Consider the following 26,603-nt stretch of genomic DNA (forward strand, 5'->3'; position numbering starts at 1 on the left):
ACACCTGTTCAACTGCTTGTTATTGACACTATCTCATTGACCAATCACATGGCAGCCTGCTGAAGTTCAACCATCTCTAGGGTTTACAAAGAATGGCCCTCCAAAAAAAAGAAATCCTCTAGTTCTCTGCAAAAGAACTATAAATCAGAGGAGAAGGGTCAGATTGCTTCGTGCTGATTAGAAGGCAGCAGTTACTCAGATAACCACTTCTAGTGACCTGATATGCAAAAGAGCATCTCTGAACACACAACACGCCAAACTTTGAAGCCGTACAGCAGTAGAAGACCATACTTGGTCCCACTTGTGTCAGTTAAGTACAGAAAACAGAGGCTACAGTTCTCGCCCGGTGGCGCCAGTGTCCGGCAGCCTCGCCTCTGTCAGTGCGCCCCAGGGCGGCTGTGGCTACACTGTAGCTTGCCATCACCAGTGTGTGGATGTGTGTGTGAATGGGTGGATGATTGTGTATAGTGTAAAGCACTTTGGGGTCCTTAGGGCCAAGTAAAGCGCTATACAAATACAGACCATTTTATTTACCATTTACACAGGCTCACCAAAATTAAGAAAAGACCTGAAAAGCACCCCTTCTGATTTGGTGTAAACCCCACAAAAGCATGGATCCATCCTTTCTCCTCAACATGACAGTGAGGTCACTGTACTCGAATAATCTCCAGAGTCACCAGATCTCAGTCCAATAAGGCACCTTTGGGATGTGGTGGAACAGAAGATTCACATCATGGATGTATAGATAAGAAATCTACATGTATGCTGCTTATCATGTTAATACAGACAAGAAATCTCTGAGGAATGTTTCCAGCACCTTCCTAAATCTTTGATACAAGAAATTAAGGCCGTTCTGAAAGTTGCAGCCTAGTACTAGTAATGTGTGCCTAATAAAGTGACCAGTGAGTGTACGTTCATTACAACTGCATTATCATTACAGCTTTCCTTTTATGCTTTATTTTAACATTGTTCAGCAAAGTGAAAAGTACTGTAAGTGTGAATGTTAAATGTATACAAATATAAAAAAACACCTATAAAAGTTTCTTTGATGAAACAAACTGCAGCAGCTCACAAGTGCATCTCAGTCCTGTTATAGAGGCTAAAATTCCTAAATGACTCAGGACTGGGGAGAAAACAAAGACAGCTGAGTAACTGTCTCCTACACTGTCCCATTTATACCCAATTAGAACCATTCTAAGACAGTGTTTGTACAAATAAGTCTTTGAATTGAAGTGAAGACATAAAAGACTGAAGATTTTCAGAATTTCTTGCACATCTTCACTGTCAGTGTCCAGACTGCTGTCTTGTCAGGAGGAGGTAGTTGTGGCGGAGGGTTCGCAGCTCCGTCAGTCTGCCCAGCAGGCGGCCAAACCTCTGAGCTCCTCCTCGCGCTGCTCCAGCTTGGGCCCCGCACAACCTGGACAGCAGGTCCAGGATCAGTTCCTGCATTTTCTCAACACAGCTGGCTGCCTGCAGGGATGCGCGGTCTGCAGACAGGGACAGAAAGACAGAGACAGCTTTACAACAGCATCCCAGAAGCTTTGCTTTGCCAATTCTTAACTTGACAGCTGATTTTATTCCTGGTCTGACCTGAGCAGAGCAGCGCTGTGGCTGTAAGTAAGGTGTACTCAGCCTCCGTCACCCGCAGCGCAACCATGCTGTGGAAGAAGTTGAGCACTGGTGCAAAGAGATCCTCACTGCTCTCTGTTCACGCCAGCAAATGTGGAAAAAAAACATCTAATTCATTCATTGTCTGAGCAATTTTTCCACAGCTTGTCAGACTAAGGAGTGTATCTCTGTGTGTGTGTGTGTGTGTGTGTGTGTGTGTGTGTGTGTGTGTGTGTGTGTGTGTGCACCCACCTGAACCAATGAGTCCCCTGCTGTGGATGTTTTCCTTTGATTCTACGTCTCTGAGAAAGCTGTGTGTTGACATACTGAAAAGCTGCAGTGCTGATTAATGGAGAGAAAAAAAGAAAGAATGGTTATTTCATACAGTTATCTACTTGTGTCTCATCATCTTCCTCTCTCCTGGTGTTTTTTCACCTGGACTGGGGCTTGTTGGGTTGTGGGAAAACTGCTGGGCAGAGAGCAGGAACATGACGTCCAATGAAGAGATGGATAGCAGAGAAATCTGGTCTGAGAAATCCAGGAGGTCAAAACCTGTGAGAAGATAATTCTTTGTTGCTATTGTTGTTTTAATTCTTTAAATACAGAATCATTTTATATAACTTTGAACTGATATCAAAGTTCCTCCCTGGAGACACTGGCTATAATAATTCAGTAAAAGGACTAGATGTTGTAGTCCCTGATAATGCATTGCTTTAAATGGCGAGAATCTTGAGGGATGGCTGTTATGAGGAAAGGCAGCCCAGAAACTTTACCAGCAGCACACATCGTTGTGTGCCTCAACTTTCAGTCTTTTACCCAAGCTAATCTGCCATTTTTTGGGATTAGAGATTTGATCTAGATTATCATATTAAGATTTGGGACACATCATCAGTAGTGGACCTCGGATTCATCGGGTGTTTCAGCCATTATCACTAGACACCCTCATCCAAGGAGGCCCTGCCAGGGTTGATCAGGCCCCGGAGTGTGTCACTGGTTTATGCTAAATTGTTATTTCTCTTCTTCTTTCTTCTGTTTAGTTTTCTACAGTTTATTTTCTCCTATCTATTCACTGCAACTGAGAAATAATACTTACCTCTTTAGGTAAGTATTATTTATGGAGCCTAACTTCTTCAAAGGGATAGAAAAGGTGATAGAGAGAAGTAAGACAAAAGGGACAAGATAGGAGAGAGCAGAGAGGAGAGCCGGAAGGGGGGCGCCCGATCTGGCTTCCCGCACCTTCCCGCCTGTACGCTCTACCTCCCCACTGCCTCCCAGAAAAGGGAAGAAGAGCAGAGGGGAGAAGAGCGGAATATTTTATTTTCTCTCGCGGTTAGCTGACTGCCTTAGCTGCCCAAGTGATGTCAGCTCTTTTTAACCATAGCCAGTGACTGGTCCTCTCAGCAGTGTTAGCTAGTTCTCTTATAACCTGCTGTTGCGCCTGTCCTCTGATCCCAATCTCTCTAAGTAGTTTTGCTGTTGTACTGGCAACAAAGCCCCTGCACCCCACTTCCACTGACGCATCTTGATCTTCCAGCCTCTGTCCTCTGCCTCAAGTTGGCATACTGCAGCTTCTTACGCTCAAATGCTTCCTCAATTGCTTCCTCCCATGGTACCGTCAGCTCAATGACGTACGCAAGTTTTTGGGAGTTCGACCAAAGGACGAGGTCTGGTCGCGGAGTAGTTGTTACGATCTCTGTGGGAAAAATTAGCCTCTGATCCAAGTCCACTTGCATCTGCCAATCCGTGGCAACCTTTAGTGGGCCCAGGTCCGGGGTTGAGGGGCTTGTCCTCGACTTGGCTCCCGGACAAATGTTGATGACAGCTGACACTCCTCTTGGTTCGTTAAAGGTTGAGCGTTGATGGATTTTCTTTTGCACTCAACTTTCTCGGCTAGACACCTGAGGACCTGGTTGTGTCTCCATGTGTCTGCCCTGAGTAAGGCTAGTCCTAGAACCAACCAAGATGTACTTCAGTGTGGCTGGGACTGTACACAGGGGTCAGGATGGGTCCTTTCCAAACCACAGCTGCAGATTTATTGGGGAAGGTAACACATCATATCGGATGATGAAACTTAGTCTATTAGACTCCATTCCCCAGAATTCACTCCATGAGAGTTTCCTCTTTTCCACACTCTACCAATTCATCCAGCGACCCTGCTTGGCCAGCGCTACGGCTGTGGCATGTCTGGCTGTTTCCTCCTGTCGGCGCACCTCTTCCACCACCATTTTTTGATGTTCGGTTACAGATGCCTGTTGCCACCGAGGTGTTACTGCTCTAAGTCCAAATCCTCCTCTGCCCTGTTGGACATGACCCTCCACGTCACGATGCTGAAGAGCAGATTTGGCCTGTAGCACAGATGTGGCACAGATGTGGCTTCATCCCCTTCGCTAGTGGGAGCAGTGCTTCTCACTATTGGGTCCCGGGAGTCCGTGAGTGACATCATAAGCCTCACTTTTGCACATTTTAACTCCTCTATCAGACTAGGCATAGGCAATGACAGTATCCCGTCGCGTAGAGTCCAACGCTGCTTAGGCATTTGGGAAGTCCGAGCCACTTCTTAACGTAGAAGCTCACTAGCCTCTCTAGTCGATTGGCATGATTGAGTGAGACCTCGTACATTGTCAAAAGCCACAGTAGTCTGGGTAATAACCCAAACTGGGTTCAGAGCTTCAGTTTCCCTGGGAGTGCAGTGTTGTTAATCCGCTTGAGGTCATTAGCCAAGTTCTGCCTTAGTTGTTCTAGTTGCCACGTATCATTGAGGTCTGCGTTATACTACCGTCCCAGGCTCTTTATGGGCTTCTCTAGGATGGTTGGAATTTGTTCTCCACTGATATAGAATTGCTCGGCTGTTTCCCTGGAGCTTCTGTAGCAATCGCCTAGTACATGGTTTTGTTGTTGTAATGATGGTCATGTCATCCATGTAGGCTCTAATGGGAGGAAGACAAAGGCCACTCATGAGTGTCTCACCTCCCACTACCCACTGAGATGCCCGCATGACCAGCTCCATTGCCATGATAAATGCCAGAGGGGAAAAAATGCAGCCTGCCATCGACTCCAATTTCCAGGTGCTGCCAGGCTGTGGTGGTGTTCTCAGCTGTCACACAAAACTGAAAGTAGGTCTTGACCAGTCCTGTGATGTGGTTCGGTATGCTGAAATAGTTGAAGGTCATCGACAAGATCTCATGCAGAACTGACCCAAAGGCATTGGCAAGGTCTAAAAAGACCACGTGATGGTCTCTTTGTTCTTTCTTGGCAGTTTGAATCTGGTGCCAGATGACGCTGGCATGCTCCAGGCACCCCGAGAAGCCCTGGATGCCGGCCTTCTGCACTGATGTGTCAATGTAGTTGTTTCTTTGCAGGAAAGTAGATATTTTTGGGGCAAAGACACTGAAGAAGATCTTTCCCTCTACGTTCAGCAGGCTGATCTGGCGAAATTGGCTGATGGATGAGGAGTTCTTCTCCTTAGGGATCAGAATACCTCCTGCTCTTCGCCAAGCCTTTGGAATAACTCCTTTCTGCCACACTACCTTCATCAGCTTCCACAGGTATTTGAGGACTCATGGGGTGTTTTTATAGAGCCTATATGAGATGCAATTAGGTCGTGGAGCAAGCATGTAGATGCAAACAATAATCCCCATCCTTCTTTCAACTGAGCTGTGAGATTAGCGCGCTATGGGTTTCGTTTGGTTGGCGGATGTAGATAGTATAAAGAAAATAGATCCAACACGAAACCACTAACAATAAGCTCTATGGATTTTTATTTATTTATTTTTTTAAGAAACTGGATCATGATTTCTGGAAAGCCATACTGCTGCAAAGCACCAGCAGGAAAGTTTCATTTACTTCTATTATATTCAAGAGAAAGCAGAGATTTCTTCAACCAGTATCTCTTGTGCCAGCAGAAACATACTGATTCAATTTTGAGGACTGAGAAGAGACTGTAGGTAATAAGATTCTGGAAACTTTCTTGAAGCTTGTATTTTTTTTGTCTCATTTGAATGGGAGAACATCTCCCCTCTGATCCTCTTATCCTGCTTCTTTTTCAAGCAAATACATTATAAAGCTGAAACCTTCCCTCTTTCATCTCACCTGGCACTGTCCTGGCAAACTGCAGCAGCCTTTGTAGGCGGGGTGATACTACATCAGACAGGCCTTCCACTTCTTCTGGACACAGCCACTCAAATGCCTGAAGGCACACACAACAAAAGCAAGATGAGAACAAGAAAACTATTTTTGCACTGTATGTTTCTGGACTGGAACCTACCCTAAAATTGTTACTGTCCTGACCTCTGTAGAGCCTATGGGCCTCCACCATCCTGTCCACGATGTATTTCTGTTCTCGGGTTAAACTGGCAGACAAAGCCTGGTGCAGATGGAAATGAGCACAGCACACAGATTTGCAAAGAAGCACTCATGATTACAGAGTGAGAGACTAGACACGGTTTAGATTAATAATGAGGGGAGCCTAAGACTTTTAAAGCTGATACTGAGAGCTGTGTGAATAGCTGGAACACGTTTTATTTCAGTCCGTCTAATGCCTGTTTGAACCTCCTGGTGGCAGCAGAGGAAGAGTCTGTGATATTTCAGCCTTTCTGGGTTTGAAAAAAATATTGAAATAGCAATGCAACCAGAAATCATTGACTAAATAACCGAATAAATACAAGTAAATGCGATTATATTTATTATATCCTATATATACTATTTCAGTATGAACCAAAGTGGTGCGACTGACCATCAGGCTGATGCTTGAACACCAGCAGTTGCCATGGCAACAGTTTGCTATGATTCGTTCATTAGAAGGCCTTCGGCAGCTGCTGGGCTGGTGGTGGTTGAATTTGAGGATCATGTTTTAAGTCACCTAAATATAAAGGCAGCACTTTATAATGTGGCCTGTGACTAAGGGTGTAATTACCAAAGAATTCAGGAGAGTTTCAATGTGTTTTACCTGAAATTACAATGTAACAATGTGTATCTACAAATGCTTCCCAGTAGATACATCAGAATGAGGAGGTAACAATTCAAGTTTTCACAAGAAAGAAGAACATTTTAACTCTCAGGGAACTGCACCCTTAGTCGCTGGCTGTATTATAAAGTGTTACCAATACCAAAAAATCCAGCGCTAGTCCCCCCAAAATTATGCTTTGTTAATGAGCACCATGTTAATGCTTTACTGAAAAGGTCCAGCAAATCATCTTTTTCCACTAAGCATAGTGAAATCTGAGCAGGTTTATTTCACTGAGACAGTGCCTCTTTTTTTAGTTTCACATGACCATTTTGCATTGCTGCTTGTTTCAGAAGCTTTAAAAACATCAGGTGGACTTGGAAGTCTTGTCAGAACAGCCAGTAAGATGTTCAACAGGAATCAGAGCAACCTTTTTGTTATTTACAAAAAGGCTGGATGGCCTTTTTGTAAATAGCAACCGGTTCACTCCCATTGGCTCCTTGGCGGGGTCTGGTGCCCTGGGAGCCCCTTCCAGGGGGTTGGGGGCCCTCAGGCCTCTGGCATCTGGGCCTGTGGCTCGGTTAACTCTGGCGCAGCTGGGTGCCGGCAGAGCCCGCAGGCACATCACTGCAGCCCCCTCTGGCTTCTGCTCCGTGGCCGCTTCACCCAATCACACACTTTCTCTAAACTGAGTGCATCCTAACTACATTCATACACATTCACATTCACACTCTTGACATGCAGACTGGAGGAGCCAGGGATGGAGGGACCACTAACCTTCCGATCAGCAGGTGGTCTGCTCTACCTCCTGAGCTACAGCCACCCACTGGCAAAGATGAGTAAACCGTCACTAGGTTTTGGATAAAGTGTACACTCACAAACCTGTCAAACATGCATTTGAAACATTAGCTACCATAGCAGTATAGTATTGCAACATGGCATTTGGGTCTTCTAACTAAAATAGGAAAATAGAAACATAAATAGTGCCATCATTGCCAGACCTGGCCCACATCTGGTTGACATACACCCTGCCATGACACCGGTCAATCAGAAGTGCCAGCTTGATGCCGGATCCAGGGAAGACCTATTTTCTATGGGCCTTTTTTTTTCTTTTTTCTTCTCTCAACAGGTGATCCAGGAGATTTTTTCTTTTTAAGTGCCCTTTCTCACACTCCCTCTTCCCCTCTGTTTTTCTTTCCTTCCCTCTCTTTCTTTCTTTCTCCTTTTCCTATCCCCCATGTCTGTCCCATGTGTAACAACTGAAAATAAAATGAAATAAAATAAATAATAATAATAACAAAAGTCGATCAAATGGACCAATACGGCAAGGCTGTGATGATCCACTTGGTAAAGTAAATCCATTGGGTATTTTTCTTGGCCTTCAGACAATAATTCTGATGGCTAAAGGACAAACGGGACAGGCAGAAAAAAAAAAGGCTAGCAGGTCCTCAGGAGAGCTAATGGCATAGAAAGTTGAGTTAGCATAGAAGGACACCGAAGGATTGCACCACTACACAATCTGAGCCTTAGCAAAATTAACTTATGGTTTAATTCTGGGTTTTCAGGTCTTGTACTACATGCAGGAGGTTAGAATAGCTGGGGAGAATAGTGTCACCCTTCCTGGGTGATCCCTCAGATCTCAGGATGCAGATAGCAAGACATACTATAGATTTAGAGACTGTGCCTGGTGAGCAAAAGTAAGAATTATAGATTCTTAGGAGCAATTTTAGGTTGTTCTTTGTTTTGTTTTGTTTACCACTGGCAGCATGCAATTTCAAGGCAATTTGATGCGTCTATAAGCCTTAATCGAGCAATATATTCCTAGAACAAGTCTCCTTACAGATCTAAATTATGTTTTTAATTTGGTCTGTTTTGTTCTTGGGCACTTAAACAGCACTGGGGTAGCAGGAGAAAGAATAAGACATTTTCCAACGAGCATAAGAGCACCTACTCTGCAATTCATGGGTTTAACAAAATGCTGTAGTTGGAGTCTGAGCTAGTGCCTTAATCAGGAGACAGTTATACTGATAAGTCTATTAAGATTTTGCCAGCTTTCCTTCCAGGCTTTAAATAAACTTTATTATCACTGTGCACTACTCTGGCACTTTCATTTCCTTATGAATTAGCATACCATGTAATCATTTGTATAATTCACCCATATTGGTGCTGTTAAAGTTGTTCCTGTATATTGTGTTTTATGTGAACTCTTGCTGCTATGCTGAATTTGTTTAGCCCATGTGGCACAATAATCTTGAACCTCGAACTCTGAAGTTAGGAAAGTATCCAATCGAGCACAGGTGTGCCGCACCTGTCCGGGTAGCCTGCTGGTAGAGCTGACTCTCCTGGTGTCTGTGTTCTCCTCTTCCTCTTGCCCTCTGCTTTTACCTCCTTTCCTCAGGCGTTTGGATTGGCACTGCACCTCAGTCAACAGACCTGAAGAGAGGGTAAAAAGTATTATTTTCTGCACAACCACAAAGTGACATATTTGTTTTTTGGAATCTCACTAATCATTTCTCTGATTACATTACAACCTCAGTCAATCAGTTTCTTGTATTTGAGCCTTACATTCAGCCAGCATTCCCACAGCTCGGCACTTCCTCAGACGGCAGTCTTGACACTTCCTCCTCATGTACATATCCATCTCACAGCTACCGCCACTCTTACAGTGATACACAGCTTTCTTGGTGACACTGCGTCTGAAGAATCCTGTAGCGAAAGGTAAAACATGACGCGCTGATGCTAAGAAGTAGAAAAATATGAAGATCAGAAAGCAATCAAATAAATACCTTTGCATCCCTCGCAGGTAAGAGCATTGTAGTGGTATCCTGATGCTTTATCACCACACACCACACACAGCTCATCCTGACCTCTGCTCTTTCCACCCGAGCCCATCCGGGACCTCCGCCCCATTGGCAGTCCTACAGATCCGAGGCCCTGAGCAAAGAGGCCCCCACAGTGGGGCTCGGGGCTCGGATCGCAAGGGGCCTCCAGGCAGTGAGGGCTGTAATGGTATGGTGGGTTGCAGAGCTGAGAGGAAGAGGAGGAGGAGGAGGGAGAGGGGGCAGAGGAGGGTGGAGAACCATAGTGGGAGAAGGGCAGGTTGGCAGGACTATACTGTTGTTGGCTGTATGGGAGGAGCTGGAGGTCAGGGTCCTGCAGGGGATAGCCCAGGGGGTCAGCCAGCATATCTGAAATCAAAGTCCAGGGTCAAAAGTTTTAACTGGCTCTGTATGTTGATGAGAGATGACACTGATGTAGGATCACATAAGTCATAGGTCCACGTGTGAACAGAGCAGCTCTGCTTTCTGTTTGTCAAGGTTGGCCAGTTAGAAGAAAGCTGACTGGAGGAAGGGTGGCTTGTTTCAGACAGTATAAGTAAGTATAAGGCAAGTGTGATTCAAAGCTTCTCTAATAGAGTCCAATAACAGAAATATGGAGCTTGAAATGAACACAATGAGGTTTCCTTGAAATACATTACTCGGACAGCTGACTTTTTGATGTGGCCTTGCAGTTTAAACCCACCCTGTCTCCATACATACAAAATTTGTATTCAGATTTTCATTCCCTTGGTTGTGCTAAACTGTGAGAAACGATTCAAGTATAAAACATGACATTTAATGGAAATGGTCACTGGAGTAAAACCTCTATTAATCCACAGTTAAAGAATTATCCACCAGGAGATGAACCATTTATTCCAGTTGGAGTAGCATTTGCTAAAAGCTGCAGTGCTCAGCAGCTGTGACAAATCACTGAACCTTTTGTAAGAATCCCAAATCCAATAAAAGTTGGACACTGTGTAAAATGGAGATAAAAACAGAATGCATTGATCTGCAAAACTCATACACTACTGTTGTATTCACAGCAGAACACAGAAAACATCAAAAGTAAAGAAAAGAATAAAATCTTTTTGAATGGCACCAACACGTCTTAAAACAAGTTGGGACAGAGCCTCATTTACGCCTATGTTGTTGTGTTTTTTTTTTTCATTATGCAAATTTCCAGAAAAGGAGTTTTGCTCTTTGCCTCAGTTCACTTTAAACGAGCTTCAACCCAAAGAAGACGGCAGACTCTCTGAATCCCGTTCACATGTTGCTTCTGCTTCGCATCACAGAGCTTTAACCTCCATTTGTGGATGGCACAGTAAGTTTTCTTCACAGGCATTGCGCCTGTTATGGCCGAAGACCATATCCACCCAACGCTGACTGTCCCTTGTGCTCAGAGATTTCTCCAAATTCTGTGAATCCTTTGATGATAACATGTACTGAAGATGATTAGATATTCAGAGTTTTTACCAGTTTTATGTTGCTGGTACATATAGATTTATAGATGCAGTTTTTTGTACAACTCTCCCACTCTGAGATTCACGTTTTATACGCAGTCATGTTACTGACTTGTTGCCAGTTAACCAAATTAGCCTCCAGCCGTTTCATTTTAGTACCACATACTAGGGCTGTTCGATATAACGATATATATCGGATGACGATATAAAAACGTCTATCGTTTCATTTTACGCTATCTTTTGTTTCGTGGTGTCGCAAATTAAACTCTTTACGGCAATATTTTTTCATCGTATTGATGGTCACTGTAGTGCCTACATTAATTTATTAAAGTTCTCTCTTTCTCTTATATTTAATATAACCACGCCGGTTTTTATGCATTTGGTTTTATGCGTTTTGGTTAGCAACAACCACGGTAACACCATCGCGTGTCCGCTTGTTTATGTTCCACATAAACTTTTCACATTAAAGCTCAAGATCCTGTTGTGACTTTTCAAAATAAACTGAATCACGTGAAAGAGCAGATTATTTACGGATGAGAATTAAAAAAGAGCCACCAGGTGCTAAAAAATAAACCTTAGACTCAAACGTTAGAACAGGCTTTTCCTGTATTTATTACACGCCGTGTAATAAATACTCACAAAGAAAACGGCGGCTGTTACAACTTGTGTCTAAAAATGTATCGTTTCATGCATCGGTTAAAACACTCGACTCAAGACGAGCTGCCCAAGATTCACAGAATTTACAGAAAATGTTACATTTTTGTGATTTATATCGTTATCGGGACGATACAATTCTTATATCGGGATATGAAATTTTGGTCATATGGCACAACCCTACCACATACTTTTGTTGACCCAATCCCACTGACACATGTTGCTGCCATCATTTTCAAAATGAGATCATATTTTCCCTAAAATGGTTATTTTTCTCAATTTAAACTTTGAATATGTTTTCTGTGTTCTACTGTAAATAGAATAACAGTTTATGAGATTTTCAAAGGATTGCATTCCATTTTTATTGATTTCTAACTTTTTTGGAATTGGTGTTATACAAACTGAGCTAACATAGATCACCCATTTTAAAGATCGCTATCTTTAACCAGGAGCAAATGAACTTTTATCTGGAGTCACGATGATGAAATGATGAGAGACAAACAGCTGGTTTTAAGTGAAATACAGGATCATGCTTAAGGTAATCTTATAGTATCACACACCTGTGCTGCAACCTGTCCTCACAATTCATAACACTCCATCATTTTTTTTCCTTCTTCTTCTTCTTTCCTTCCTGCGTCACCACATTGGATCATCCCTAGCATCTCCTTATGTCACTACAGCCTCCTGACTGTATGTAGGATATTGTTATGATTACATCAGGCTGTGATCCACTTAAATAGCGCTCAAGTGCCATGGTGTAAGATTTATGACTTTAGGTGTAGCAAATATTCTTTCCAAATTGAAAATCTTGTCAGTATTGTAAATCTTTCACACACATACAGCATCTAACCTACAGGGAATAAGTGATTACACTAGCGTGACTGAAACATGAATGAACGTTTAAGGAAACTCTGTGACGCTGGTCGAAGTCAAAAAGCGTTCAGAGGAATGTGAATTTACGTGAGTCGTGACTGCTTTAATGGCTCTTATGGGATACAATAAAAAGCTGAGAGTGAGACCCTGTGAACTTGTTCAGACTGCTGAAACAGGATGCAGCTGAGAACTCCCAGTGCCATTTAGGATTTTTCTTTTTATTATTATTTTTCTTTTATTTTTTTATCCCCTTTTTCTGGATTCTTCATTTAGTCCATCATTCATTCAGTTCGTTGTTGGGATGACCTAAAACATGTCAGAGTGTGGGTCAGCTGCTTGTGTTTTGCAAGCACTGACTCCACTGAGAAAACATGTGTGACCACTGGCAGCCTCTTAAAGTACAGCTGGACTGTTCGACTGGGACTGCTGTGGGATCTGTTATGCACTGATTAAACAGAGAGCCCACCCAACCTTCAGGAGTTTCAGGAAATGGGAACTTTCGGGCTAAAACATGTTGGATGAAGATTAGGAAGGACTAGTTCATTGATTTTAATGTGTGTAAACCGTGTATATGTACACATGATAGTAAAATGAGTATATGTATATATAGTAATTTTACTACTATATGAACATATGTCTGTGAAGGTTCTCAGTCATCCAGGTCATCGTAGTCTAAGGAGCTTGGAAAGAAAAGCGTCTGGACTTCTTTAAGTTGCTTGAAGACCATTTTACCTCTCATCTGAGAAGCTTCTTCAGTTCTAAGATCAAATAGTGAAGAGCCCTGTGGGAGTGTCCCCCTAAGAGGGACAATGGACCCCCCTAATGATCCTCTACCTAATCACGTGAGCCAAGGTGTGAAAACAGGTGTAGGTCACATTCAGCCAAAGTTTTGGGTGAACTCATTGTGAAACCTAGCCCCACCCTATCATGTGATTTCCTGAGGTCAGAAGGCCCAGGATGTGAGTGGGCGTTAAGGCGTCTGAAGAAGCTTCTCGGATGAGAGGTGAAACGTCTTCAAGCAACTTAAAGAAGTCCAGACGCTTTTCTTTCCAAGCTCCTTAGACTACGATGACCTGGATGACTGAGAACCTTCACAGACATGTGTATACAGTATATAGTAGTAAAATGTGTATCACTATATACAGTACTGTGCAGAAGTCTTGAGCCACACCTCATTTCTCTACATTTTGCTTGTAATTGTATTAAAGTGGCCTTAGCCAATAGCTCTAAAGGCTTTCTAAGTCTTTCAAAGTGCTTTGGATATTGGCTGCTTTTTCACTCATTTTCAGTCCAGTAACTGCATTGTTTTTTCTTCAATTGCAAAGCCAAATACACTGACTTATAAACCATTCAAGCATAAAAAAGCACCTTCCTCAAGGAATGAACCAGACTTGTTTCTACACATAACAGACAATTTAGCAAATAACCGATTTTTAAGAGCAGCCTTTCACAAAAATCTACAAAATCTACAATAACTGTCCAACAAGGTGATTCCCAAAGAGCTGTTAGCTGAAAAAGTAGCATATTATGGCATGATGCATGCAGGGTGCCCTTAAAAATATGGAACTGGCCAAGTGGAGCAGAAAAAAAAAAGAGTATACCTCAGAGGTCAGAAGGGAGGTACAACAGTGAGTATGTACAGCCATCTGTGAAACATGGTGGAGGCTGGGTCATGGTTTGGGGTGGCATTTCAGCCAGTTGTGTTGGATATCTTCTCAAAATTAATGGAATTATGAAAGCAAAAATGATCGTCAGACTTTCGTCCAAATCAAGTAAATGCATATTGGGGATTTTTTTTTTAAACATAAAATGGGACATTATAAGTCACGGTGTCCCCAAAGTCCGGACATCTCTATTATTGAAGCAGTGTGGGAATCACCTTAACAGAGAACAGAACAAAAGGCAGCTAACATCCAACAAAGCACTTTGAACGTCCCCAAAGAAGCTTGGAGAACTATTACTGACGTCTACTTAAAGAAAGCTGCCTAAGAGAGTTCAGGCTGCATCAAAGAACAAAAGATGATCATACTAAATATTAACTTTAGAGGTACGCAAAATTGTACAAACTCTATTTTTGCCTTATATACTGCATTACATACTGTATTTAAATGTGTCTGCAAATGTTTTCTTCCCCTTTTCTGACCAAAATATAAACAAATGAAGAATGGCTTGAGACTTGCACAGTACTGTGCAGAGAGTGAGGTACGTCTTCGAGCTCTGACAGAAAATCGGGCATCCTGCAGTGGTGCTGTAGCACATGCACATAAAGAGGAATTTCCAGGAGACAATATTCAAAAAATAAATAAATAAATCAAAGCAGCAAAGGTCGCCATATCCTGCCTTTTAACACTCAGTGTGGTTTGACAAGTGTTAAACCCTTTCACAATGCATGGAGTGAGCAACAGATTAAGTTAGTTTAGAACAAAGACAGGATGAAAGGAAACAGAGAGTGACTGTAGAGCCGCATGAATGAGAGCCTTTTCTGTGCGTGTCAGATAACAACCGAGCAGTCCCAACCATGCTGGCGACTCCACTTGAGTCACATTTTCAGAGTTGACTTCCCATTTTGAGTAAATTGATCATCACACATAAAATTGTTAGAGCTACCTTTGTTTCAGGAAGTAATTCAACTTATATCTTTGGCAAATAGACAAATCTGAATAGTTATATCATGGTTATGTGAAATCCATTCCTATTCCCAACTCTCTCTTTTAGTAACCTCAAAAATAAGCAACATAAAAACGCCACCCTGCGTGTGGTCAGTTTCTCCTCAGAGACCCCATGCGTGTCATCAATCATCAGTTGTGACTGAGGCTTCCTCAAAAGCATCCCGAGGAGTTCTGAGCCTAAATTACAAGCGTGTTTGATGATAAATGACAGAACATGTTGAGAGCTGCTGCAGCTCACATTTAGTGGACTAATGTCCCTGCTCTGATCAGCTGAAAGCCTACTAATGAACTCTTCTCTGTGCTTAATTTCCCCTCCTCGCTTTCATTCTCCCTGCAGATGTTTCCTGTCTTTACCCGACTAGGCGATGGGTTGGCTTGGTGGGGGGTGGAGGGGGAACTGGGGAGTTGGTGGGGGGGTGGTCCTTGCTTTCTCACTGTGTGACTGAGCTGCTGTTTGCAGTGTTTGTAAACCATTTGAACGCTGTCTAAACACTCCTCAGCCTCCCTTCCATCCCACGCACGCTAGGGAGCCAAACAACACCAGCAAAGCACCTCCCGCAGCTCCCCCTCCTCCTCCCTTTCTCCTCCTTCTTCTTCTCCAAAGGGCAGGAGGGGAGACAACAGGGAGACTTTGTTGATGATACATGTCAGTATAAATAGATCCTCCGATGCACGCTCAGCCTCTCTGCATGTCGCGAACGCGGTGAGCCGGCTGATCCCCCTCAAGAACTGTTTTTTCCATGTCACTGAGTTCTCAAACGCCGTAAATAAAGGCTTAGCGTTCATTCATCAGCTGTCAGAGTGAATGAGGCTGCACTGCACACAGAAGGCAGCCGTATATCAGCGTGTAACAATATAAGCTATTTATGACCCACTTACTTAATGTCAATCTGTGTGACCAGTACACAGTGTCAAATCTGTAGACATAATAAAGCAGCAGAAGAGTCATCAAGTCTCGAGTGTCTTATGCAGCATGGATGCTCATTTTGCTGCCTAGAAATTGTGAAATTCTGCTCTCTCTTTGATTTAAATGTTCATTTCAAGCCAGCGAGGTTTAGATCAGCAGATTGAAAAATGCTAAAGTGTCCAAAACCTTCAAGGAAGTTCAGAACCTCTCAAAGTACAAATGGAAATTTATACAAAGGGGGATTTGGTTAGAGCAGAAGTGACAGCAGAAACCACATTTTCTTTCTTAATACTTGTCGCACTAAATTTTGTACTTTGTTTGGATTTCATCTGCTCAGGTGAGAAGAAAATCCTGTGAACAGTGTCCATAGTAACTGCTTTCTCCTGAAGAAATAATCCCATTTATTCTGTGGATTACAGGTTGATATGGAGACTGGCTCTGAAAAACGATGTCTCCCATTGAGCTCTTTACAGTAGCACTGACTGATCATTTAGAGAGTTTTTTGTAAAGCAAATGTCTGCACACATTCAAGTTGCATAAGGTATTAAATGCTTAAAGTCAGTTTTTCCTTTTTCCAGTGTCAATTTAGATATATTAATGCCCCACGAATGAGATTTAGCTTAGAATAAGAATCAAAAATCCCATCAGGCAGTGTTTAATATTTCAATTTCGTGGTTCTTTTAAGAGAAGCTGGAGAGAAAACAGAAGTAAAAGTAGATGAAGACACCAAAGAGAAAGAAGCAGGAGCACGAGCATGACTGTGGACTCACCGTAGTACTGGAGCTGCTCAGCGGAGCAGTAACCATCTGAGGTGCTGAGAAACCCCCCTGCCGTGAAGCTCATCTCCAGCTCGGTCCACTCTCTCATCTGGACAGAAAATCCTCTCTCTTTAACTAGTAATACAGGATCTATCTTCATACACACACACACATACACCCAGAAACACACAGAGACAATTACTCAGAGAATTCTCGCAGATATCAAGGCTCTGGGAAGTGTGGAGACATTCCTCAATCCCCAGGATGCGTCCAGGTCTCTTAGCTGATATCCCAGCCTATTTTTAAAAAGCAGAGAGCAGCAGTGCAGCTGATCCTCTTGGTCGGTGGTGGATGATGTGCTGGAGGAGGGATTACACATCCCAGGGGGATAGACAAAAGGGAAAGTGGGGGGACACCGAGGAGGGACAGGGATGGGACTGTGTGTCCAAACAGCTGGACCTGACTGGGACGTCATAGATCAGAAAACGCTGGGGAAAGATGATGGCTTTATTCCTTGCATGTTGAGGTTTGTGTAACAAGAGTGCAACAGCTGGACTGGGCGAAAGAAACATTTTCCATTAATCTCACGTTTCAAATAAAAGAAATCTTCCTTAAAGTTTCCCTTCAGAATAAACAAACCTTGCTTCTTTTATTTAAGTTGTACCTAACTGTGCGCTGTGAACGTAACTGTCCATATTTGTCCTAAAGGCCTTGGGGAGTGTGTTTACTCTTCCTTTTGTTTACCACTGTTCTGTTTGTGCTGTGGTTAATATTGGACAACAGATTAGATTTAAGGCTCTCGGGGTCCTCCGCCTCCCCACAAATAGTTAACCAGACCAGGGCAGAGCAAAAGAAGTCGAGGCCTGCACCACCCGGAGAAGACGGAAGAGTGACCCCCATTACAGGCCTGTAAATCTCCAAGCAGGGCCGGTTGACACGCAACATGCTTACTGAGGATTAATAGTGTCCTCCCACCCGCCTATCATCTCTTTCGCTGGCTCATTATGGGAATCAGGACTGACTTATGCACAGCAGAGGGCTAAGGGAGAGCCAATCATTCTCAATGAAACTGTAGCCTTCACTGGTGCAATCACGATCAGTCTCACTGACAAATGAAACAGGAATGTAGCTGCTGGCTACACAGTGTGGTTTTTTTGTAAGTGGATGTCTAAAGGGTAAATTGATACATATGTGGTCACAACACTGTGGAAAAGTACAAACTAAGGCCTAAAGAAAAAGTACATAAAACAAAAGATGTGTCACACTTTTGAAAACTCTGACTTACCCTGATTAACTATAAATAAGGACAAACCGATTAACCCGCTGTGAGATTTGTCACAAAACTTTCCAGGGGGTCAAAGTGTGTTTCAACAGGGCAAGGGATTTTCATTGGAGCATTTCTAAGCATATTAGTTTTCTTTAGAAAGCAGCCTGGAGATTTTTGTTTAGAAACAAAAATGACCAGGATCAATAAAAAAACTGACCTTTATACCGAGCCATTGCACAAACCGCTGCTGTGCAATGTGTTATAACGCTGTGATGCTCAAAGTTTGTAAAATCAAATTAAAACTGAGGGTTATCTTCTAATTTACACACAGTATAATAACTTCAGCGAGTGCTTGAGCCGTCGCTTGAGAAATCAAGTGCCAAAAACGAAAGAAATCGCTTTAGACTTGAGAAAAAGAATCGCTGTTGCTCACAGAGCAGGAGATGGATATACAAAGTTACCCAAGCATTTCCAAAGTGTCAAGAACTGGAGAGAGAAGTATCATCAAGAAATTCAAAGACAGCCACAAAACACAGAACAAACCTGGGAAGGTAGGAAGAGAAAGAAGGGAAAGACTCTAGAAATAAAACTACCGGGAGATGTTTCTAAAAACTAACAGTAATAATTACATTCAAATTGACTTTTTCCGATAGATTTAAACAAGCAAGTAGCTGTTTAAAGCTGTTGGAGAAGTGTTTACTCACATAAATACACGTGTCAGTGATTCGCTCTTGCTTACAGGAAGTCTTGTTTTTTAACTCTCTGATATCCAGGGTCTGGTGTCATTCAACCAGGATCTAAAGAGCTCTACAAGGGCTTCAGAGTAAAGTTTGTGAATGCCTATGAGGCTGGTAATGGATTTTAAAAACTGTCAAAATATCCTAGAATTCATACTAGTACTTGAAAAAAAAATCCACAATTTATGTAAAAGATTTGCATGTGTACTTTGTGAAAAGAAAAATCTATAAGGCACCAAATTTCATAACAGGATCTCCGGGTAACTCAACCCCCTGCTGCTATCAAAGTGCAAGAAACAGAGGCTACACAAATCTGACCATGCTTGGCCAAAGGCTTTTCCTATGAAAATGATGATCCGAGCAAACCAGCTTTTCAGGAAAAGAACCTGATACCAGCTGTGAAACTTGGTGGTTGAAATGTTACACTGTGGTTTTGTTGTACCTCTTCTCAAGGACTAGGTAGCCTCATCTATGAATCCCATATCACAGTAGAGAGCGCAAAAAAAGAAAAAGGCCAGTTGAAGAGCCATACCTGAACCTACGCACGTTAGCAAATCCTCGGTGGAATGACTCAGTCAAAGTCTGAGAGATTTGAAATGGACATCATGAAAAGCCACAAACATGTTGCAGTAGAAGAGTGCACGTTGATGTCTAGTGAGTCTGTGGACACTTTTTTCACACTTTCTATTTTTCTTCCTTAAATTTCCTTGTGTTGTTGTTAATGTATATGACTTTTATCGGCATTGTTCCAAATTAAATCCAGTGTGATTTAATCAATATTGTTATTTTGGTTCATTTAAAAATCAGACTTACACAGAGCGCAAAAGGTAGTTCTGTGACCATGCTAGCTGTTCTCTGAAAATGTACTTCACAGTGTGAATATCGTGTCACCAATCGCTGTTTAGAATCAAAGTTTACATGATGCCGATGAGGATTGTTTTGCAGGGTTTCGGCTGTATACAGAAGAAATGTATAAACTAAAAGGTGGAGACGATGAATCATGGAGGGAACATGAATGTCTGCAACCGATGTAACTTGCACATGGTGTTAAAACTATCCATTAAAAAGCCAGACAACTCCCAGGGTCAATGGGCTTCAATTATATCTTGATGTCATACATGCAGTGCTGTGCAAAAGTCTCATTACTTTGGAACTGAGTGGGCTTACATCGATCAGAGAGTTAGAAGTAAAAGGAACTTAGATTAACCTGAAAGGAACTAATACGGGCTAACTGGTAGTCGATACAATTCAGGAATTAAAACCAAAACTGACCTGGGGGAAAAAAAAGAAATATATTTTCGTTTTATTTTTTTATTTGTCTTATTCTTTTTCCTTCAGGGATTTGGATACAACAAGTATAGCATGCATATTATACACAAAAACACACTATTACCCGTTTCTTTTTTTATCATTAAGATGAATTATTCTTGAATGAAGACATTGATCTGACACGTCAAATGTAGCCAATTGTGTTTATTGTTCCACCCCCATCTCTCTACCATGTGTTCTCAAAAGTGAACACAAGGTCAGGAGATGATGGAGGAAATCAAAGGTGGGGGGGAGTTGTAAAGAAGTGATTAAAGGACAGGTAGAAGGGGGAAAAGAAGGAATAGATAGAAAGGAGGAAAGAGACAGGGCAGAGAAAACCCCAGCAATCCCCTCTGAGCAAGCACCAGTGGGAAGGAAGAACTGCCTTTAAACGGGCAAAAACCTGCAGAACCAGGCTCAGGAGGCGGCAGTCAACCGCTGGGACTGGTAGGGGGGTGAGGAAGGGAGAGAGGGGAGAAAGAGGGCAGAGGAGAGGTGAAAATTAAGATGGAACAGAGGTGGAGGAAGAAGGTGTTACGACCTGGCTCAAAGGCCGCAACATAAAAAAGGAGACGAACACCAGGGCCCGTATCCCTAAAGAATCTTTGTGCAAAAAGTGGCTCCTAGCGGCCAAATTCTAAGAAAATTCTCAGAGTCATGACGTTTTCTTAGAATTTCCCCTAAAAGTGACACGACAATCCCAGTTAATATAAAAGCTATTCCTCAAGATTCCTAACGCTTAAAAGGGCTCCTAAGGCGAGATCTGCTAAGAGCAGGGAAGAGGACTTTTAGTGGCTTAGGAGTTCCCCTAAGCAGCTGCACAAAATGGTCAACAGAAGAGGCAGGAGAGATGTCCTGCAAACACTGGATGACAGGGAATTATTGAGACGCTACAGATTGGATCGTGCAGGAATCATGTTTGTGGTGGATCTCCTTAGAGATGCAATTACTTCACCAACTCGACGCCACAACGCTATTACACCGGAGACGAAAGTAATCACAACCCCGAGGTATTTGGCAACCGGGAAAATGCAACAATGCAGCAGTGATGACTTGGGTCTTCAATCACAGACATTGCTAAAAGCTGAGCCGTGTTACCCTCGTTAAGACCACACTGGACTTGTAACGTTGTGATTTCTACTTCATTAAGGACAGCCTCTTGAGATAGGCCATCTTGTTTTCAACGGGGTCCATATGGGAGTGAAAGTACAAAATATGCCAGCTAGGATATTAATATGAGCAAATAAGACACGAATCATTATTTGAACAGGGTGTAATGAGTTTAAGTTTTCACATATTTTAGATTCTAATGTTAGGCTATAACCCCTAAAGATTACTATTCATTTTCCAGATATTTTCTTGAATGTGAAATATTATTTACAATTACAGTCAGCATAAGATTAGAGTATATAATATGTTTATTGATTTGAGGGTACATCCTTTGCTCATTATCACCAAAAGCTCATTTCCATCAAACTTGTAGGATCAACCAATCACGGCTTTTGAAATGATGACTCATACCTAGCAACGGGGTCAACCACACCTCCTCACTAAGATAGGATTTTCCATCCATTCCTTGCTCAGAGTTCACTGAAAATGTTCTGGAATCACTTCTAAGCTAAAACTCCTGGCAAGGAATTTTTAGGTTAAGTTAGGAGCTCTCTGAGAGGATTCTCAGAATCTTTAGGGATACGGGCCCTGATTGTTAGTGAGAAGAGGTTTTATCTTAAAATGGAATACCAGGTTGGCTAAAATAGCTAGTGCCACCAAGGCAAAGACAAGTGAGCCTCAGGTATGCTTTTATCCACACCTGACTAGGTGTGGCCAATTAGCACCAGCTGAACACATTGAGATGATTAGGGGCTGCAGAGGGACGTAACACAAGGCTACAGCAGGTGGGGAAGCATGCCTTCCAACTGCTCATTTCTTCTCTGGATTTCTTGAAGCGTATGCTACAGGTCTTCATGTATTTTCTCTTGTTGTTGCTTTTGCGCCTGCATTTCAGTGTTTTCGTGCTTCAAGTTGCTGAAGTTCAACATAATCCCCTTAATGAGCTCTGAGTTGTTTTTCGCCATTCCATTGATCCTATGCTGCATCTCCGAGCTTCGCTTTTCCACTTTTTCCTTTTCTCATTCTAGTTCGGTTGTTTTGTCCTTCAAAGTCACCGTTCCATCCATTCATGATGATGAATGGAGGGAACATGAATGTCTGCTAAAATAAAGAACACACTGTTTCTTTAAGAACAAAAAAGACAGCATAAACCGAATACTGTCAGTGTAGAGCACAGGTGTCCTGCAGGTTTTAGATGTGTCCTTGAACCAACACAGCTGATGTAAATGGCTAAATTACCTCCTCAACATGTCTTGAAGTTCTCCAGAGGCTGGTAATGAACTGATCATTGATTCAGGTGTGTTGACGCCCTCGAGGCCTGGAGTTCGACACCCCTGGTGTAGAGGATCGACATAAAGGACAACTCATGGCCATCTGCTGACATCTTCTTGAATTCAGTTGTGTACATCCACACAGAGCAGCAGGTCAGCTGATCACAGCCTGCACATTAATAAAATCTACTGAGTTCTCAATAGAAATTATTTTTGCGTTGTCATTCTTTTCCCCACGCTGAGCCATTGCAACCCATTTTAGGATTTCCCCACCTGCTCCATCCTACTTTAGCCCCTGACTGTGCACATTTTCCCGTTTAGAGGTAAACTCACTCTATGCAATGTAGGCAACAGAAAATAAAGAGATTGTTTTTCATTTTTCTTTAGATTCAAGCTAAGTATAATCAGAATAATAAAATACTATACTAAAGTTTGTATTCCCATCTGCTGATTTTATTTTATCATTAGGTAATATAGCACAAGGTTCAGTTAGCTCTGGACAAAAATAGAAACGTCCTTCAAAGAGCTATTTTCACTTTCTTACTTTAAGTATATTTCACTGTACTTTTTTTTTTAAAATTTGAGTAGAGAAGTAGACTATTACTGGAGTATTTTTTAACAGTAGTATCTGTTCTTGTACCTAAGTACCAAATGTTTGCCATCTCTCTGACCAGAATCAACTTTTTGGGATTTCTTTACCTGGATGATTGAGCTTGCATCGGGACAGCGTTTCACAGTGTTTTTCTATCTACAGTGGAACACTGCTGTGGAGGATGCTTTTACTGCATTGGCAGTGTCTTTGCAATCACCCTCATAATGAAAAATAAAGCTGTTGCCAATCAGCTTCTTTCCAGTTGATATGTACGGTGCATCAATTTTAAAATTCTTTTCTACATAAAACATGTTGCTGCTGATTTTTGGTCCAGTTCTTGTGTAACTTGGCATCTTTCATCCTTTGCTCCTTGTTTTCTGTTCTTACGAATGGCTTCTTGATAGCTGTCCTTCCACTGAGACCATTTCCGTAGAGGCTTCAGTGAACAGTGGATGGATCAACTGAAGGCCAGATGCATATCTCAGGTCCTGTATCGGATCTTTCCTGTTTCTTAAGGACACAACTTTAAGATGCTGTTCATTTGCTGTAAATATTTTATGCAGCCCTGTCACTTTTTCCTTTGTCTTCCACTTAGCCAGTTTCCAAACACTTTTGTTACTTTTCATATATTCAGCTAAAGAAATGAGAGTAAGTGATGTTTTTTTCTGCCTTTTCAAAATACTTTTTAGCCAGTTTGCAATTTGCACTAAAACAACTAAAAAGCATCTCAGTGGTGGGTTGCTGATGGATTCTGGCGTGAGAAGAAGTGAGTTACAGCTATTTCATTGTCAAAGGCAGTGTGTCGCATCTCAACATGCTAGTGTATGTCGAAATAAAAACCATGATAACAAACCATCCCTCTGACTCCCTCTGACCCCTGAAGAACGGAAGAGGAACAGGGAGCAGGCAGCGGCACTGAGAGTGACTCTAAATGATGGGGACAATATCTGAGAGCGTGTAAATGTCACCATGGATCTTCTGGAGGTGTCAGACTGTTGAACACAGGCCCCCACGGGAGTATCATAAAAAATAAAATGAAAATAGGAAAATGGCAGGGTAAGGAGGGAAAGAGTTTTAGGTCACATTCACATCAAGTGTGGTTAGTTCAGTTGGATTCTGGAGTGAACTTTTTTGGGGGGGATTTTGTGCAGCAACATGGCTCCAACCACATGAGAAGGGAGTAAACGGTTGTCTGGCATGTCTAAATAAGCACGAGCACAGCAAACTACAATTAACGCAGCGTTCCCTCCAGACCAACAACTCATTAGTCCTGAATCACTCACACAGTATAAGCCCAGAGATAAATTCAGCACATAATAAATCGTGTTCGGCACGTACTCTCCGTGCGATCGGCTCCCGTCTCTATCAGACAGCTGCTGGCTGGTAGCTGCAGCTCGATAACAGCCCGGACTGTTTACTGATCCTCGCAGGAAGCTGACACTCATACAAGAGTGGCCTCTGGATTTTGTGAGTAAAGTCCATAGCTTACGCCTCAGCATATGTAAGTGAGAGTGGCTGGGGGAGATTTAGCTATCACAAGGAGGAATGTAAATTGTCAAACATTAGTTATGTCTGCTCGGAGCATTTGTTTGAAACCGTATTCTCTACTCTGTGAAAGCTGCTGGTCCTCTAGTGTGTTCTATTTGCATTATTTTTCAATTCAGTTCACTTTTAATTTTTTATGGCGAAAATTCCCAACAGCAGTCGCCTCAAGGTGCTTTATATTGTCAAGTCAAACGACCCCATTTGAGCAAGCATTTGGTGACAGTGGGAAGGAAAAACACAAGGGTCAGGGAGGGGCAGCCATCTGCCTCAACCGGTTAGGGGTCCCCATTATAATTTTTCCTTATGTTCCACCTCTGAAATAAAAAACCACTAAAACAGTCAAAGTTTTCTATCCATCCTCTTCTTCTCTTCGGGGGGTGATGGAGCCGATCCTAGCCACAAACAAAATTTTATTTAAAAAAAGAAAAAAAAAATAGGCCAGTATCCATAAAAGTCAAAAGATCGGGGTACAGACTGCCCGAAATGGTCCGCTTTACATTGTTGTTTTTTCCCTCCTGACTCTGTCTGACGTCAGTGAGAGTAGAAACGAGGCCCCCCTCGCCCACTGCTCAAACCTATTGCCAAACCTGCTTAAAGGGAGAGTGCAGTGAGCTGAAACGTCTTGTTTTAGACAGTGGATGAACTGAGAGGGTACACCCGGGTGCTAACTAAGGTAAATAGCTTAATAGTGAAGCATGCAAAACCATTTTAGCAGAGCCCAAGAATAAAAATGCAGCTAGAATTGCACATGATAGCTCACCTTTTCATGCAGCACTTTAAAATATAGTTGCTGGATACAGGCAATGAGCAATAATCTGTTGCAGCAACTCGTAGCCCTACACTTGGAAAAATGTTTTTCCTTTTGTTTCCAGATTTTTACAAGATCCAAAAGACAATTTAGTGCACGACAGCATCCACATTTGATCACTTATTTCATTGTTCAAGTTTCCTCTTTTACACGAACCCACAAAATCCATATTGGCTCTAATGAAACAATGAGGTATGAAATCTAGATTTGCTACATGAAAACACTGCTGTAGTTGGGAAGCTCTTTGTTAGGGTTTAGTTTGGTTACTTTTGCAGATAGTTAGAGGTTGGGGACTCACCACTGAGTTTTCCTGCTGTGCCAACTGTTTCACCGTCCTGTCACTTTGTCCAGCTTTTCCCATTTGTAATGTTGACAGCAGCCCAGCCTCTCTCTCCCTCACACACAGAGTAAACAGAACCTTTCACGTGAGATGTTTTTTCTGCACATGCTGATCAAAGATCTTTAGTGTCAAGCAGGATTCATAAGCTTTATTTTTTTCTTCGAGGAACACCAGGATAAATAAATGCATTTTTAAAAAGGGGCAACGTTTCAATTTAAACCTAATGTTTTAGTTATTGTAGTGTGACAGATGAAAAAAAACTAACTTTGCTTAATATTTCCCATAAGTGGCCTTTTTTTTGGTTGCACTCGGGACTTGAACTGGAAACAAAAAGCCACAAAGCTCCCTCCCCACTCGTCTCCCCTGCTCATACGAACTGGAATCGTCTCATTAAGAAATTCCCAGTATGTCGTGTTTATAAACAGCCTCTTGTTCGTGTCTGGTGATGGATGGATGCGCCCTATCACTGACTCTTCCTGCTAACTCCCCAACATGTCTAACAATCTCTCTGCCACTGTTTCACAATCGCACACTATTCACCCCCCAACCACACACACACACACACACACACACACACACACACTGAACCCTTGATATGTTTTGTTCTGACCTTACTTCCTCTGTGGGTGGGCCCTTAGTGTTTTCAGTGGATTATATATGTTTAATAGTAAGAGAAAATGTGTGGGTACGCGTGGGTGTGCAACTCAGGGGTCAGTGTGAATCTGCTAATGAAGAAAAACAACAAAGCTGTCGAGGCCTCCCAGAAGCAGGTCAAACGCGGTCGCACTGGGGGTTCAGGTCAGCAGAGGCAAAGGCCGAAAGGTCATAATTAAAGCCAAGTGCAGACCTTGCCCTCTACTGGGTGGAAAAAAAAGAAAGAAAAAAGAAAATGTGCGTTGTCAAGAAAGTAAACTGTTAGAGACAGAGAACCCCAG

General features: G+C 42.4%; 1 protein-coding gene across 2 annotated transcripts; it reads right to left on the reverse strand.

Moving 5' to 3' along the window:
- Nucleotides 1-37: 37 nt before the first annotated feature.
- Nucleotides 38-26,587, reverse strand: nr1h5 (nuclear receptor subfamily 1, group H, member 5). 2 transcript variants are annotated; one of them, XM_082520156.1, is made up of 11 exons: nucleotides 25,627-26,587; nucleotides 16,703-16,799; nucleotides 9,337-9,738; nucleotides 9,116-9,256; nucleotides 8,859-8,983; nucleotides 5,873-5,971; nucleotides 5,698-5,794; nucleotides 2,044-2,160; nucleotides 1,861-1,950; nucleotides 1,591-1,704; nucleotides 38-1,487 (listed from the first exon to the last, which is right to left on the reverse strand). In XM_082520156.1, exons 1-11 carry the CDS (start codon nucleotides 25,687-25,689, stop codon nucleotides 1,285-1,287), a joined length of 1,548 nt encoding a protein of 515 aa, XP_082376282.1. In that variant the 5' UTR covers nucleotides 25,690-26,587; the 3' UTR covers nucleotides 38-1,284. The 2 variants fall into 2 exon arrangements, with proteins under 2 accessions (XP_082376282.1, XP_082376283.1); XM_082520157.1 differs by lacking the exons at nucleotides 16,703-16,799; nucleotides 25,627-26,587 and adding an exon at nucleotides 12,044-12,272.
- Between the last annotated feature and the right edge of the window lie 16 nt (nucleotides 26,588-26,603).

Source organism: Aulonocara stuartgranti (genome assembly GCF_965226115.1).
Source record: "Aulonocara stuartgranti genome assembly, chromosome: 20".
Taxonomy (NCBI): Eukaryota; Metazoa; Chordata; class Actinopteri; order Cichliformes; family Cichlidae; genus Aulonocara; species Aulonocara stuartgranti.